Here is a 17,763-nt window from a genome sequence, read left to right as displayed (position 1 = left end):
AAGGGCGGCACTTGCAGATGATTTATTTCAAGCATGAAACGGAGCTTACATATACATGTGACACACAAATGCGCAGAACAACCAACACTGCCTAACATAGCCAGCTCTCTGAAGACTGCAGCTGTATCGGCGTGTCGCCGATACATCCACCACCTAACTTATTAATGCAAAAGGCTTCTAATAAATCCCGTGCTGTCTGATGCTTGCTCTTACCCAGAATCCTGACCTTATGAAATCGTGGTTCACATTAGCAGACCTTGCAGTGCGCACGAACATGCACGAGTCCATTTTCTTTCTTTAGATTTCAGTCACATTCCCTGGCTCGTATATTCAGACAGCGGCCAGTCTGTCCAATATAATACCTGCCGCACGTCAGAGAGATTTGTGTGCGGTGTCTCCACTAGCGGCAAAATGTCATCCAGTATGCAATACCAACTAGGCCAAGAAGTTCTCCTCAAGTATGCTTAAATAAAACTGCCTCTAATACAATTGGTTTCGTACCTGAATGCTGGAACCCAGTTCCCGTTTCAGTAAACGGAACTCCTGTTAGACGAAACATACTTTCTTGGTCCGTTTCGTTTACCGAGGGTCTACTGTAAACAGCAGAGCCGCTGTTTACGGTAGATGTGATGAGTAAAGGAAGGGCACGAGGCGCGTGCCGAACGTGGAAGCGCGGCAACGGTGCGCGAGAAGCAAAAGTCACCCGATGGCATGCGCACCAGCCACGTCGACGCAGAGGATTGGCCAGATGGGGGCTCGTGGCATGCGACCCGAGCCGTGATGGTGAACGACGAAGGATGATCGTGGCACTTTGCTGTGGGGTGCCGGACGGAGAAGATCGAGGAAGGAGCAAGCGTTGCACCCGCGGCGAAGGCGGCTGGTACTCGGTTCTGGAGGTGGTGGAACGCAAGGCCCGGGGAGTGGCCGTCGACCTTGGAAGGCTCCAAGCGAGGCTGCCCGGACCCGTCGCCCCTCACTACAGCAGTTCCGGGATCGCCAGCAGCCCTTCTCTTCTCGGCAGGACGGCTGCCGACCACAGTTCAGTCAAGGAGACGCCCGTCACCTGTCGAGTCCTGAAGCAAGGGACCAAGGTCCAGTTAGGCCTAACCTCGACGGACCGAGGACGGAGAAGACTACTGGGGACGCACGCGACGAGAGCAAGCAGCGGGCTGGACGAAGGCAACCGACGATGAACACGGAGGCCTACTGAGGACGTTGACGACGGTCTCGACGAGAGATTGACGCAACGGGAACTTCGAGTCGTCGCGACGATCTGTAAGAACGTTCGATTGTCACAAGGCCCATAGTGGCCAGACTGAGTTGGAGACTTGTCTAAGCCTAGCTATAACGCAGTGTTTAGCTAGTTTCAGTTCTAGATAGGAACTGAGATTTTTGTAGAATGTAAATAGTTCTTGTCTGGAATTATTCAGTGTCTTTAACGCCTTTTCCTTTGTCACCGTTTTGCTCATTACAAACTTTGTTGATTTTGCCCGTCCTACCACGGTCTCCTGTGCCCATCTCACTCTCTCCCAATCCGTTTTTGCAAGCACCCCCGAGATAACACGTGACAGTAGAATCTCGTTCATACGTAATAAAAAAAAAATAGAAAAATGGGGAGAAATGTACTATCCAGGAAAGCTTACAATACAAATTTACTAAACACCGCGCAGTTTCACTCGATAACGATATCGCGAACGTTGGCATTGGGAAATCGTACACAACGGGAGCATATCAACGAGGCTGTACTCCATGTGTTTTCCCATATCTAACATTTCTGGCATCCAGCCTCAGCAAAGAATCCACACACACCCATGTATTTGCATCCCCTCTTCAGATGCCATTCCCGTAATGTTGCTACCCGATAAGTTGTGAACTGTCGGTGTGCTGGATGTGTTGAGGTGTGTAGTGTGCATTAATCTCACAGGAGTACGGCCACTAGCGTGGGTTCGGACTTAGCGAGCCACAGGGCCACGTCTGCCGTCGCCTCGCGTGTACTAGCGCGCCGCTGCACACACACGTTCGAGCGCAAAGGCGCCGAGCGCAGCGCGCCAAGTACACGGTACTGCTCTCGAGATCCGCAACACTTTATTGCCTGCGGCAACACCACAAAACGCAGTACAACGCCCACTCCCAAAGGCGGCGGGAGAAGCAAAACAGGCTTAACCACGCCACGGGCGAAAGTACAACACAAAGGGTGCCGCGAGCACGTCTCCGCGGGCAAAAGGCTCACGGCGACACGCCGCTGAGGGAAACGGTCCCTCGCAACTATGCTGCGTACTCTTACGATCTGCGACCACAGGGCCCGATCACTCGAGCGAGGGCAAACTCCACTCACGTTGGCTTCGATAGGTACGGTTTCGGCGTAGTATGACCACGCGCGAATGCACCGCACCGCTCTTCAGCCTAGCGTTCGGAAAGGACAACGTAAGGTAACCGCTCGCCACTGGTGCAAGGCACCATTAGCGAACTCCGTCCGAGTGAGCCCAAACAAAGGAGCTGACGGACGGGAAAGAAAATATATGCTTACCCTACGAGGTCCAGAGAGAGTCTCACTCTCCCGCCGCGCAAAACGTCTCGTGAGACTCGAATGCGGCGCCACCGTCGAGATCCGGCGCTGGGGTGAGGGGGGTTAACGTCACCCCCGATCGCCCAGCGCCGTAGGACGGCGGAGGAAGGGAGCGGCATGATCGGACATGAGGATGGCAGAAATAGGCGAAAAACCCGCGCAATGGCGACGGGCAAACCTCAATCCCCACAGGTGGTACGTCAAAGAATTTGGCAACGTGGAGTGCCACAAGGTCAATAATTGCATGAAATGGGTCTGGTTCTGGCAGAGGCACGAAAGAACCAGCAGCCACAGTGCATCACTTTTGCTTGCAAGTGAAACGCCACATTGTACACCGGAAGAGTGCAGCTGCACAAATATTTACACAATTTGACATAACCTTACTCCACGAGTTGTGGTTGTGATAGACAAGGTAATAACTGCATAGCAACAGTTGCATATTGAAAACTGTGTTGAGTAAGCATGCCAAGTCTATGACTACACTTGTGACATAGTTTCAACAGCACCGCTTGTCAGAATGACGAAGCAATTAATGCGACAGCAGCACACTGAAATACTATACAAAGTAAAAAGTACATGTACGAAGTTTTACAAAATAAGACTAGCAGCTTTAGTGATGATGTGCTTCTATTTTTGTGCTCAAGAACTACAAGATCCTGTCAACAAGCCTCCACCAATGAGCTGCAGCATGTCTCGCGCGCAGCTGCCTGTTGTTCCTGCTTGAGGACACGCATACGAGCGCACATTTTCTTCAGTGCAACTAGAGTTTCGCTGAAGCTCATTGGCCAGCTTTGCGACGAGACGTGATGCGTGCCTTCATGGCCCTACTGCGTGCTGCTCACGCGAACGGCGCAAAGATGACATGGACAAAGTAGACGCGCAGCTCGCACGCCTTTTGTATTTTTTTTTTTTCACTCGTGGTGCCACAAAGATGAGATAGACTCGCATGACCTTGGCCAAGCTTGAAGGTCAGATTCATGCAACGAGCAGTTTTCTGGTTTAGTACCTGGAGGAGTAGAACTATTACCTCATAGGGCCCCAATGTCTTCTGTAGCACTGCAGATGGCTGAAATTCCAAGAGTGGCTGCTGACGGTTCAACAATACCTGCGACAATAACAATCAACCCTTTTCTTGAAAATTCGTCCTCAAAACAACTACGGTCATAGAGCTAACGAGATTAGGAGACGGCGCCAGCAACAAAAATTTCACTGAACGACAACAGTGGGCAGCACAGGCGATCAAACATACCTGACGGAAGAGTGGGTTCAGTGGGGGCAGGCCGTGCTTTTCGGCTCGAATCGCTAATGACCCCGCCAAGGTTATTTCGCCGTGACGAAGGGCCTCGACAATGTGGCTCCACAGTTCCTCCGGTGGCTCCTGAAATCGAAATTTCGCGTGTTTAAACGTAAGTGGAGAGCCCTCCACACGGCTAAATATTAAATAATGAAAAAAAAAAAATGCTAGAAACCACAGGGGCCTAGCAAGCCTGAGTTTGCTGCAAATGACAAAAAGGAAAAAAAAAGGAGAAAAAAAGCTAGACTGCGTAGTGTGCTAACATAAATTCATAAATTTTAAGAAATGGAGGGAGGGATGCATTTAAAAAATGGCATTTATGCCATCCTGATGACCTGAGAATGTAGGCATATTTGCAGCATGAAGACACACACAAAAAAGAGACAGACAATCTTTTGGTTTACTTTAAGCAATGTTAACTATAAAATTGCAAAAACTTGGGGAAAGAAAACCGGCAAAAATGTTCGCATAGCAGCATACAAGTGTAAGGGAATGCAACACATGCATATTAATTGTGACTTGTTGCACCTGCAAGCTAATCTGCTGTTAAAAGTGATTGATCCACAACAACACAAAGACGTTCGAAAGACAAGAATACAGCACTTGGGCATATCCAAGTGCTACTGCTTCTTATTTCAGTGTCGAATGAGCCACCATTCCTTCGAGGTCCCATGAGAACTTGTGTGAGGGTTGCCTCCAGTAATTTTTAGAGAAGTCTTCACAGCATAACCCAAAAGAAAGATTATCACTATGACGCACTCTTCCCGTTTAGCACGACGCAGCAAAGGCACAGACAAGGCCTACCCACCTGCCCTGTAAGAAGCTGGTCCACGGTCTGAAACGAGACGCCGTGCTTGATGGCAAGCTGGACAGCACGCTTTCGATCGATCCCGTACTCTCGGACGTACTGGTCACTGTCCTGCAAATCCCCAATGACAAGAGACAAACACTTACAAATTTGCCCAATGTTTCTGGAAGGAATCAGAATGCAGTACAGTGGACTCTCAGTAACCGCATGTCTCTTAAATGGAATTGTTGCTTAACCGGAAGAACTGTCTCTAATATGATTGCAGAAGTTCAGGGAAAGATGGAAGCTTCAAGCGAAGAAAAATTCTTGAACACAGGGTGCCGCTCCAGCGACACCTCGGGGCTCCAGCAACAACTGGTGTTCGAGAATTTTTCATCTCCAATATGATTGGTTTTGTACTTGAATTCTACTCCCGTTCATCTCTCAGTAAATGAAACTCCTGCTAAAGAGAACACATTTTCCCGGTCCCTTCAGGTTCCATTTAACGAGTTGCACGAAATGTTGCACGAAAGAACAAAGGCCAAAACTAATTGGAGCGCCTGCGATTCAGCTACGTAGTTGCATGTTTCCTGTCTGTGAAGATAAGCCAGACAGCATATCAAGAGAGGCAGCCAACAATGCACCTGTATCTATTTGCCATAGTCACGTTGCGTTGTGTTGCACATCGGAGGCCGTGCAACAACCAGGCCGACATTACACACCCCTGCAATGAGGTGTGCAATGCCAGTGCTTATTCCACAGGTTTCCAACAACACAGTTGACATTTGGGATCTACACAGGAGATACCATATATACCATTTAGCAATTTTAATTTACAGTTAATGCTCTGCACACACACCTGTATGTTCAGTGCCCAACGGGAATGATCAGTTCGCAAACGAGTTGGCATACCAGCAGCAAGTTCTTGCAAACTCCACAAAGGCACTGTTAACAAGTGTAACATTAAGCGCTAACACAATTGCAAAGCCGAACTCGCAACTTACCAAGAGCAAGGCGCAGTTTCCATTTTTGGCCACTTCCGTTCTGACCAGCGGGATTTGCCAAGGTGCACCCGAATCGGCTGCCAACCATCTGCAAAAGATGTCAGGCATCAGGCATCACAGTAAAACTAGATTTCAGGACACATCCGAATCTCAAAAGTTGGAATTGAAGGAGAAATACTTTTTTTGTAAATGTAAAGCTGTTACATTTATTTCATCAAGTGCACAGGACACAAAGATACAGTAGAATCTGGGTAATTTGCGATCTCTTTCATTTGAACTGGTAGATGATTCAAACTGCATAGCTGGTCTTACAAAGTTGCATACATTTGAAGATGGAGAGCCTTCCTTGAACTCTAAGAAACTGCCCAACGAGTTATTTTGAATGAAATTTCTCACTTCTGCAATCTGCCTTTTTAAAAGAAAGGTCACCAAGCATTGCTTCTTGCTTTACGTGTGTCTTCAAAACTGAGATAATGCATCCACCAACACAAGGTGCATGAGAAGATGTCAAGAACAAGGTCACCAACCATCACGACTTGCACAGCCTTTGCACTGGGCGTATATCGCCTACAACATAGGGAACACCAGCTGCCTGTGCACTCAGCCACTACAACTATAGCTGCATGGGGCATGCACAGCCAAGCATACCGGAGAACTGCACCATTAGTTTCACACACACAACTGCGCAACAACTTGCTAAGGAAATATTGGCTTACAACTGCACAGGGAAGGGCAATACAACAGCTACAGTAGAACCTTGCTGATATGTTCCCGTTTTGTAGGATTTCCCAGTGCAAACGTTCGCGACATTGTTATCAAGTGAAATTGCGCAATGTTTTACCAAATTTGGATAGTGCGTTTTCCTGAATAGTACGTTCTTCTCGTCTTTTTTTTTTTAAAAAATAATGTATGAATGAGGTTCTACTGTGTTCACCGTGTGTGGCCTTGTCCCTTCAAACCGACCAAGTCACTGAAGTGTATGTGATCACCTGTAGCTGTCGGGTCCTTTCTCGCAGAGAAGGATATTTGTCGGGGGAGGAGCCAGCCGCTCCGGAGTGGCAGCCAGGAGGAGGCGCATGGAGTGGTAGTCCTCCCGGATCACGCTGTAGTCTAGAGCACTAAGCCTCACATCCACGCTGCGGACCAGCCCCAACTGCAACGCACAAAGAAAGCGAAAAGACGCTCACACAAACGAATTCGCCTCGGCCGAATGTCAAGCCCTTATTCTTCCCCACATCGCATGTTACATGCATCAAAGGTGCTCTGTGGCCAGCACCCCAGGGTGTCACACTTAGGGCTAGTGGTGAAAAATCTGCTGCTGCAATCGTTCAATAACTGATTATTCGTTCTGTTATTGTGATATGCTTATTTACTTTGTAGCTCTCTCAGTTCACAAAAAATCTCGCTCTCAAAATGGCAAATGGAATGTTTGATATTTCAAGGAACTATGCATATTGCACTAAAAAAATAACCATATATTTGTAATCAGCACAGGAATATATAGTTAAACCTGCTTATAACGAACCTCCATACAACGAATTCCTCGATATTACGTAGTTTTTCTATTCCCCGCCGTTTATTCCATAGACACACGTGTATTTGTGGCCTTTATGTAACAAAGTGGCAGCGGGAGACACCCTTGATATAATGAATTTTCGCCGCCAACAACCTAGGGATTTTGCCCCGAATTTTGTCATTTTGGCATGAGCAGGAGCTGCATGCATCTTCTGCAGTTGCCCCGCCAATGTGAGCACGAAGCGGCGGCGGCGCAGCGCGCTCAAAGTCTCGGCGACTGTGCGACGAGAGCGAGCGCTCGTTTGTGCGTGCGGGTGTGTGCGAGGCGAGCAGGCGAGGCCTGCGCCCCTCGAGCCGGCTTTCCTGCCGCCACGGGCGTGTGTGCAGGCGTGCCCCTCCCTTCAAACCTCATCCAGCCACCACACTAACCGCGCCGGCTTTAAAAAAGGAAAAAGGAAAGAAAGAGAATCGGCTTTTGTGTTGGCGGTGCCACTCTCCGGTTGTTGCAGTAGTCTCTGAACTGCACTTCGTTAACGTGACACCAAGTGACGCCACTAAAGAAAAAAAGCCTTGCTCCATGTCGCTACGCTTCGAGTTCGCGCCGCATATGTGGGGCCACACCACATATGGAGTTCGCTCTTTGTTTTTGATGGCGTGCGCGTGTGGTTTCACTGCATGCGCATGGAGCAGCCCCTGACGACGTACAGCTTTTGCAATATTTTTTAAATGCCAACAACTGTGTTGTCACTACCAAAGAGATGTCAGATTAGGCCCTGGTGGAAACTGTTTGCGACCACAGCGACAACGACGGATCTTCGGAGGTTGACTCGTACCTGTCGTCACGCGCTTTGCCGTCTTGCGCCGCAATGCGGGTTCGCGAGACCTTGGCCAGTACTCTGTGTAGTAATCACAACAAATGCAACTGATGCGCAGTTTAAGAGGTCTCGTCACTCACTGAACACATGCGGTCCTGGTCTGCCAAGAAACTCTTCAACAATGTGTGATCACCCAGCAGCACTGCACGGATGAGGAGCTTGCTGTCTGCCAGTGTGGACACCGTCACTGGATCGGGGCTGCAGCAAAGATTAAAGAAACCCAGATTCACGTTCGGATTGTCAATTCACTCTTACTGCAGCAGCCCAGCACAAATGGAGCTTTTCAACTGAACTTTTCAATGTCCGGAAGTAACATCAAGAGCGACGGTGGTCCGCCCTTACCTAGGTGACTCAAAGTATGGGTCCTTTTCGAGGAGGGCCACTTTGGGGTTTGGCCTCAGGGCTTCGACAGGTGCTGTACTTGAGCTCCACTTGGATGAAGAGGAAGGTTTCGATGCTAGTCGCAAGAGAGAAAAAGAAAAACACCCATATGAGCAACTGTACCCTCGAGTACGAACCACCACAGGGGTGTTCTCGAAGTGAACGCACCTTTTTTGCCTTTCAACTTGACGCGCGAGCCCACAGGACGGCCCTTGGCACCTTTCGAGCGCCTCCCGGTATCTGGGGAAAGATGAAAAAAGTCGGTTTTGTCGAAATGCAAGACACTGAATACAATGCCCGTAACAGCCATAACAATGTTAACAGTTTTATCAGCTCTATATACACTCAAACCTCATTTTAACAAAGTCACATCTGCCATGAAAATAACTTCGTTATATCCGAAAATTCGTTATAAACGTTTATTTGTAACACAGTATCTATGACAAGACTATTCCTCACTTACTTCGTTATAACAGATAATTCGTTATACCTGTTAATCCGTTATATCCATGTTCGTTATATCGAGGTTTGAGTTACTGCAGTAAACATTCGTATACTAACGAAGCTAACGAGCACGGAGTCTGTGCACAACGGAAAACACGAACTCATCCAACTAGGTGGCTGCGAACACTGGCATTCACAACACTGGCACAACAAACAGCACAAACAGAAGCAAGCAAACATGTTCAGTTCACACTTCTTTAAGATAGTGCAATCTGCAACATTGACACGCCGACAACCGGGCAGGCCGGCAGAGGCAGAAATAAGCAACCATCATCTCAGCTGGGTAAACCTTTGGAGTCACCATAGATTACTTGCAAGATAGGGTGCACAGCTGACAATGGGCCACTTTGGGCCCTGGTGTAGTAACGGCTCAACCACGCAAGGCCGGAGTGACTAGCAGAGAAGATGCAGGACTACACTAGAGTGCTTACAGTGATGTGATTGACTGAAGCTGTTTTGGAGCAGGTTTTTGGAGCAGCAAAAAGTGCGTTTTGGAGCAGGTAAAAGGGCTTTTGGAGCAGCCAAAAACGCGTTTGGGAGCAGGGAAAACAGCTTTTGGATCAGCTAAAAGCTCACTGCCAAGGGGAAAAATGAACCGTGTCAAGCAAAACAGGCAAATAAGGAGGAACTGTTTTGAAATAAAAAGTTCTGTCCAATAATGGCTGTTTGCATAACACCATTGGTTCACCTAACAGCCCCGTAAGCGTAAACATTGGACAAGGGTGTCAATGCAGGCTGCCATTGGCGTTGCGGTCTTATAATGGCTTAGAGTGGCCAAACTAACATTGCAGGTAGGGTTTCCCAACTACAGCAGAATCTCGGTGATACGAATCTGAAGGGGGAACGACAATATTCATATCGCCCAAAATTTGATATCATCAAAAGACTAGCAAGACCTGTTTTCAAACCACGATATACGCACAAAACATTAACTTCTGTCAAAAGAACTCGCGTATGCCTTTCTGGGACACACGTGAACGGACAAATAAGGGACGGTGCAGCTGGCTGCCGCGAAAGCACGCGTCAAAGCTTCGCATGAGGCCAACTGAAAACTAAGTGAAGTCCGCTCAACCATAGTGACAAGTGAAGATCGACACGAAAGCCGAAAGGCTTCGTGCCAGGAGCATAGGCAGAATTTTTTGTCTGGGGAGGGGGGGGGGGGGGGGGGCGGCACCTCCTTGATTTGAAGTGGGGGCCAGGTAGACAGATGTGGTCAAGTGTCATTTTGGGCTCTGTATGCCATAGCAAAAAACAACACGGCGGGGGGGGGGGGGGGGTCTTCGCCCCCCTGGCTACACCACTGCTTCGTGCCTTTTTCTACGACTATATAGCCTTTAATCTACCGCTGCGTTAGCCGCGTACCTTCGGAGCTCGTAGTCGCTATCAATGATCGCGTTGATAGCGACCGTGGTTTCGTGCGCGGCGGTTGCGGCAAACGGTAGTTCCGTTTTCAATCCGCCTGCGCAGGCTGCGCACGTGCCTTCAAAACTACGTTCTGCGTCGCCTGTACTGCTATCTATAATCGCATCTGCTGCTGTTTTATCCGCGGCGTTTGCGGGAAGCAGCGCCACTTGGACTGGGTGGGCGTTGGACGCACGTGCACTTTCGGAGTCCGTCAGTTTCGTTGTCGCCATACATGATAGTGTCAAGAGCGACTGCGGTTTCGCCCACAGCGGTTATGGCAAATGATAACCACAGTTCTGACAGTGTGCGCACTGGCCGCGCACGTACTTCCGAAGCTAACAGCATTCTGCTCTCGGCTGTCGCTAGACGGATTCGGTACCAAAGTTCGTATCACCCGCCGCGACGCGGAAAAGAGTTCGGAACATCCAAATTTCGGCCCATTCGACACAGTGGAATTCGGCTGGGAAATTTCACGAATTCGTATCAGCCGGTTACGTTTACATCAACGCCTCCTAAATTGGTTTACTTGGGTTCTCAAATAGCCTGGATCGGATTGGGTTGCAATTTTTGTCATGTCCAAATACGTCTGATATGCAGGTCTTTGGAGCTTTCAGTACACCTGCTGAATTCCGATGCGTCTTCGTGGCCTCAATGTGCCTCTTGTGTAGCATGTCGCTTTATCGCTGCAAAACCATGCTGTTATTTCTACTGTGTGGCTACCCCTATTGGGGTCAGCCGTAACCATAGTCAGCTTAACCACGGTTAAGGTTGTTTGTGTGACAGGGGTATAACACTCGTTCGAGTAGCGGAACTTAAAAAAGGGTGCAAAAATAAGACAGGCGTCGACGTCACTGTACTAACAACTGAAATTTTACTTCTATGTTGCTGCGGCGGTGCGGTCACACCAGCTCGCGGCGAGCCGCTCCTTCCAAGGTGCATTTTTGGGGGGTCACGCCAATTTGCAGCAGTCTGGAGAGGGTTATGTCGGTTATGGTTATGTCCCCAAAAAGCGCCGGGCAGTGTGCCGAGAAAAATGATGCACGAACACATTCCTCTCGCGGCACGAAAATTTTGCCGCGCGGCAGCTTTGGAGTGTCGCATTTTGCCGGCGGCGGCGCGCTGCGCACGTTTTTCCACTAGTGTGCTTATAGTTTGGCGCAGTTTTGGCGCAAAACAGCGGAGATGTAGCAGGATGTAGCAGCTTTCACGTCTTGGCGCAGTTTGGCGCAATTGGCGCAGCTATCACATCACTGTGCTTATTTGGGCTGCTTGGTACGTGTCCTTAGAAAATGAGAAACAGCATGAACCACAGGACAACAAGACTGTTGCCCTGTTACCCTGTTGTCCTGCGGTTTGTGCTCTTTCTCGTTTTTTATGAAGATGCAGGAACCACCGGCAACTCTTCGTGAGCGAAAAATTTTAATTAAGTGGAGGAGGGCTGAACTTTACTAAAGAACAGCCTCAGAATGATGGAATACGATTTCTACACATTTCCTTAACGTTTCAGAAGAACCACGTGTGCTGGCGGTATTCTCCTAGATCTTCAAAACCGCTGTTCTCGTCGAAGCATTCTAAGGTTGTAAAAAAATGGTATTGCCATGTGATGCCTTACATCTAGCCTCACCAAGTCGTGTGAGCACAAATGAAAGCCAGGTTCCGCGTCTTTTAGATGTAGGTTATCCTCACATTGCAGTGGCCACTGTCACTGAACATTTAAAAAAGTCTGTTTTGTTAAATCCGAACATGTTTGCAGATATCAATAGGAAAAAAAAAAAAAAACGCGTCATAGGTATTCCTTACAATCATTGCATATCCACAGGCTAAAGAAAGTGGGAAGTAAGTGCAGCGTTAATGTTGTTTTTACGGCTGGCCAATAAGCTAAGTGAGATATGCGCCGCGGTGCAGAGAAAGAATGAGCGAGTAACAGACAAGAAGCAGACTGACATTTGTTTCGCAAAACACGCCAACAAATTCATCGATTGCCGTACAGGTGTGGCGTATAAAGTTCTCTTTAGTTGTGGCCTCTTCTATGTAGGACAGACGGGCCACTGTGTAAACCAGAGATCATTGGAACAGAAGAGATTGCAAACCAGAGGCTCACTATCTAATCTGTCTTTACATTGTCGAGAGCGTAAATGTCCACCAAAATTCGATGAATGCGCAGTTTTGTACAGGCACAGGAACGGAGAAATGCGTCTAATGGTTGAGGCCTGGCATATCGATAATAGTGGTAGTGGATGTGTGAGTCAGCCATCAATTAACTTGCATAAAGAAGAATTCGAATGCCTTAGCAGTTATTTCTCATCTAAACTGGTTAAAATAGAGCTAGGGTAAGGCGACTATGTGTTTTAACACAATAAGCTTACAGCACACGCCCGAAGAAAACCCGTCTGTGTCAAAATTAGAATGAAATAACTGCAAATTTTACTCGTTCATCCCTGGAAAAACTGTGCTAAATTGGGTTTAAAGATGTGGTAGCTTTGTTAATATGAGTTGACTGAACCCTATGGGCACTGGCCAGGGAATGGCGATTTCTTCGTTAGATTGGGAAATTCGTAATCAGGTTTCGTTAGATTGAGTTAACTATATTCTTGCCCCGTTATTTGACTATGTCGGCACCAGCAAACCAGCGTTTGTCTTTCTTTAGCCATGCTAATGAGCTTATATTGCATGTGTCAGATCAGTACAGTAGACTCCCGTTAAGATGAACTCGAAGGGACCGCGGTCATCTGTTCGTCTTATCAGGAGTTCGTCTTATCAGAAGTGCCCCCAAAAAGAGACATGCTAACATGACACTGCATCCAAATATGTTACTTGAAAACACTGAATGGAGTAGTCTTACAATGGGGGCAAAAAGACAAGAACAAGCATTTATTTGGCTCACCTAAATAAAAACTATGCCTTTAAGCAGAGTATTTACACGAATCTTACGAGCACTCGATTTTGCGTGTTCAAAAATAAAAATGCTCACGAAGATATTTGCTACCACATTTTAATGATAAAACTGTAACAAGCTCCTTTGTTGACGATTAGAAAAAAAATTAAGAGACAAGCACAATTTTCCTTCAAAGAATGTAAAATTTATTGTCCTGGCAGTTTTTTTTCTTCTGTGAGCCTGTTTTGCTGGCTCAAAGATCACTTCTGGATACGTCGCGTGCTGTTGTCCTGACAAAGTCATTATACACCGACTTGCTTAAGAAAGTCTGCAAGATTTTCTTCGAGGTCCGCATATTTTCCGGTTTTCGGACCGTAGTCACTTTTCCTGATCGACGTGCAGCTGAAGATATCCCATCGCGCTACTCACGGTCACAAGCCTCGAGCACACGAAAAAGACACGACGTAGCTATATTCCCTGTTCAAAATAGCCTTCCTTTGACGTGCGCTTCCATAATCAAAATGGCTCATCACAATTTGCACCTTCACTGGGAACAGATACAACGCACACATGTCCTACGCGAATTGACCACAAAATACATGTGCTCGGCCGCCATTGTGTGATGGCGATGACAATGCACCTGACCCCTCTGACGGGAGTGCACCGCAATCGTGGTTTCGGTTTCGTACTCGTACTCGATTGTAATGTACCGACCATTTCTGTTCCTGTTGTCGCTTTTTTTTTTTTTCCCCACTCCCCTTGGGTTTGCCCGTTGACCACGGCGGAGGGGCCCCAAGATCTTGTGTTCTTCTGTTCTCCTTTGTACTCCAGCTGGGAAACGGAAGAAAGAACGGGGGGGGGGGGGGGGGGGGAATACAAAAGGACACAATGGCTTGGAGGTCGAACTTGTAAATCCCCTACTCTTTTTGTTGCTTTCTTTGCTGATAAAGCCCAGACCTCCCCCACCCACAGGCTGGGGGTGAGAGGGCATACCAGCGTTATCCGCTGACCGGTCTTCTTCGTTTATCTCGCGCTCTCCGCGTCGCGATTTGCTTCGCGTCTTTGCTCCAGGAAGCGTTTTTTAAAATCTTTTTTTGCTTTTTCTCAGTCGCCTGAATGCCCCACCAAGACTGCAGTGTTCGTTTCGCAGAATCGCTAGCGTTGTCGATCACCGCGAAAGTTCGTCTTAAAAGAAGAGTACAGTTGAGCGGTTCGTCTAAGCGATTTTTTTTGCACTGAGTCTATGGGAAACCAAACAAATGGTCCCGTGTTGTTCAGTATAAGCGAGAATTCATCTTAACTGAGTTCGTCTTAACGGGAGTTCACTGTATGTGTAGGAACTGACTAAGCACCTCCCGCAGACACATTCCTCTGCTTTTTTACTGGTGCCACTTCGTAACAAAATGTTTCAGCTGCAGCACGAACCAGAGTCTGAGTCTTCTTCGTCCTCCTCCATGTCGACATCCTCTTTCTGGCTTGTTCGGCGACGACCCCGAAAGTTTGTGGCCGGCGGTGAAGCTTCGGACAGTTCTTCTTCTTCCTCCTTGCCCACAAAGGACACATCCACTGCTCCGACGGCAAGAAAGAACAGGAAGAAACACAAGCACAGAATGGCACACAGCAGATGAGAAATATGACATCACAATCACTGAGCGGTAACGAAGCCACTTCACTAATATGCCTGCACTGCCCTATGATGTCGTCACTTCACAAGGACTCTTATATGGCTGCATTGCCTGGCAACACTGTCGCTTCACTTGGACTCTGATATGCCTGCACTGCCCGGTAACACTGCCACTTCACTAGGACCCTGACATGGCTGCTCTGCTTTGTAACACTGTCACTTCACAAGGACCCTGATATGCCTGCACTACCTGTTTCACATCGTCACTTCATTAGGACAGTGATATGCCTGCGCTGCCCTGTAACATCGTCACTTCACTAGGACACTGATATGCCTGCACTGTCCACTAACAGTCGCATCATTAGGAACCTGCCGTGCCTACATTGTCCAGTAACATCGACACTTCACTAGGACCCTGATATGCCTGCACTGCCCGGTAACACAGTCTCCTCATAAGGACCCTGATATGCCTGCACTGCCCAGTAACAATGTCACTTCACAAGGACCCTGATATGCCTGCACTGCCCGGTAACATTGTCACTTCACGACAAAGAGTGCTTAACAGCGCAAACGACCGGAGGGGATAGAAGAGACGAGACAGAGCGCTGAAATGCTAACAATTTATTTCTTGCGAAGCTCTTCGCTTTTATACAGTCACCATTTGCACTAGTCATGTGCGAAACACAATGATAATGCATAAGTACATCACACCGACAAGCGAAGGAACAACTTTTCTTTATCGGTGAGCGCGACAGAAGGGGTGCTAACACAAGCATCTTTCAATGCGCATATCTTTTCTGCCTCTATGATCTCGCGTGTGGTGCGATTCCTGCATGTAGCAACAATAGTACCGTATTTACTCGATTCTACCGCGCCCTCGATTGTAACGCGCATCCGTTTTCCGCGACCAAAAAAAAAAAAAGTAATACATCGATTGAAGTAGAGCACCAAGTCGAGCTAGTTGGTTAAGATTCATTATGACGACTAAAACTGCGCTAAAAACACAAAGACAAAGACGAGTCCTGTTTTCCTCGTCTTTGTCTTTGTGTTTTTAGCGCAGTTTTAGTCGTCATAATGAATACATCGATTGTAACGCGCACCCATTTTTAGTGAGAGAAAAGAACAAAAAAAGTCCGTAGGAGTCAAACTTCGCACATTCAGAAGAACAAGCATTTGGGTTTTAAAGAACTAAAGTTTCAAAAAAGTAAAACACAAAGTCAAAAAGCGGGCCTTGCCGCTAAAACTGTCACCGCGGCAATACGAGTCGCGTAATCGATCAGTCCTCGTCGCTGTCGGACAACTCCGTATCGCTGTCAACGCTCTTCGATTTCGGGAAACCAGCCCTGCTTTGGTCCACTGAAACCTTTTCGTGAAGCTCGCACGCACGTTTCGGGAACTCCGAACTATATCCGAACGACCGCGATGCGGCCCGATTTCCGTCCGTCTCTCTGCACATGTAATAACTATTCTTTTAAATGCGGCATCGTGGTACACTCGTCGAGTATTTGGAGTCGGCACTTCCATGCCGTCGATGCGAACACAGAACGGGATGACAATCTCCTCAGCACACGTACGAACTGAAAAAATGGCAGAAATCGTAGGAGGCGGCCATTTTGAAATGTCGATGGCAATACGATAACAGTTTCTTTTTTTTTTCGGTACTCGATTCTAACGCGCATGCGATTTTTGGACTCGTTTTTCCGGAAAAAAGGTGCGCGTTAGATTCGAGTAAATACGGTACACTCTGAAAATATTGGCCGGCAGCCACACGTGCTGCAGTGAACGGACAGCCATCCTTGTTTATAATGATTCACATTGTACATATGTTCCTTCAGCCTCTCATTTATACAACGACCTGTTTGACCGACGTAATATCTTCCACACGATAACTGCAGCTGATACACCACATTACAGATACAAACTCTAAATTTATTTGCATGTTTAGTAGTGCAACCGAGGGTGGGTCTGGATGGAGGAACGGACAGCTTGCACAGGCGACTCAATTTTTGGGGGGCCGTAAAGACCACCTTCACATTAACTCGCTGTGCCACTTTCTTAAGATTGTGCGCTATCTTGTGCTGCGTGAACTTCAGGCCAAAGGGAACGATAACGTAGTCCAACCTGTCACTGCTAGACAGGCTTTCGCCGTGGTTCCTTATATGCACAAGATAGCGCACAATCTTAAGAAAGTGGCACAGCGAGTTAATGTGAAGGTGGTCTTTACGGCCCCCCAAAAATTGAGTCGCCTGTGCAAGCTGTCCGTTCCTCCATCCAGACCCACCCTCGGTTGCACTACTAAACATGCAAATAAATTTAGAGTTTGTATCTGTAATGTGGTGTATCAGCTGCAGTTATCGTGTGGAAGATATTACGTCGGTCAAACAGGTCGTTGTATAAATGAGAGGCTGAAGGAACATATGTATAATGTGAATCATTATAAACAAGGATGGCTGTCCGTTCACTGCAGCACGTGTGGCTGCCGGCCGATATTTTCAGAGTGTACTATTGTTGCTACATGCAGGGATCGCACCACACGCGAGATCATAGAGGCAGAAAAGATATGCGCATTGAAAGATGCTTGTGTTAGCACCCCTTCTGTCGCGCTCACCGATAAAGAAAAGTTGTTCCTTCGCTTGTCGGTGTGATGTACTTATGCATTATCATTGTGTTTTGCGCATGACTAGTGCAAATGGTGACTGTATAAAAGCGAAGAGCTTCGCAAGAAATAAATTGTTGGCAGTTCAGCGCTCTGTCTTGTCTCTTCTATCCCCTCCGGTCGTTTGCGCTGTTAAGCACTCTTTGTCATGTTATACCAACACGCCCAATCCTACTGTCTCTTAAATTGTCACTTCACTAGTCCCCTGATGTGCCTACACAGCCCGGTAACAATGTCGCTTCACTAGGACTCTTATGTGCCTACACTGCCCGTTAACA

The 17,763-nt window shown here is 47.7% G+C and overlaps 1 protein-coding gene across 2 annotated transcripts in view; it reads right to left on the bottom strand.

Annotated features, from left to right (window-relative positions):
* Window positions 1-17,763, bottom strand: part of LOC119374424 (poly [ADP-ribose] polymerase tankyrase) — a 119,286-nt gene that overhangs the window by 76,115 nt on the left and 25,408 nt on the right. For both annotated transcript variants that reach the window (XM_037644511.2, XM_037644513.2), the window contains exons 8-16: window positions 14,631-14,771; window positions 8,591-8,662; window positions 8,384-8,498; window positions 8,122-8,239; window positions 6,641-6,804; window positions 5,652-5,739; window positions 4,669-4,779; window positions 3,816-3,944; window positions 3,594-3,671 (exon numbers count right to left, since the gene is read on the bottom strand). In XM_037644511.2, the coding sequence (XP_037500439.1) occupies window positions 3,594-3,671; window positions 3,816-3,944; window positions 4,669-4,779; window positions 5,652-5,739; window positions 6,641-6,804; window positions 8,122-8,239; window positions 8,384-8,498; window positions 8,591-8,662; window positions 14,631-14,771 (1,016 nt within the window). The remainder of the gene's footprint in view (window positions 1-3,593; window positions 3,672-3,815; window positions 3,945-4,668; window positions 4,780-5,651; window positions 5,740-6,640; window positions 6,805-8,121; window positions 8,240-8,383; window positions 8,499-8,590; window positions 8,663-14,630; window positions 14,772-17,763) is intronic.

Source organism: Rhipicephalus sanguineus, chromosome 11 (assembly GCF_013339695.2).
Source record: "Rhipicephalus sanguineus isolate Rsan-2018 chromosome 11, BIME_Rsan_1.4, whole genome shotgun sequence".
Taxonomy (NCBI): Eukaryota; Metazoa; Arthropoda; class Arachnida; order Ixodida; family Ixodidae; genus Rhipicephalus; species Rhipicephalus sanguineus.
The sequence above is the reverse complement of the archived record's forward strand: the minus strand, read 5'-3'. Positions and strand labels throughout refer to the sequence as shown.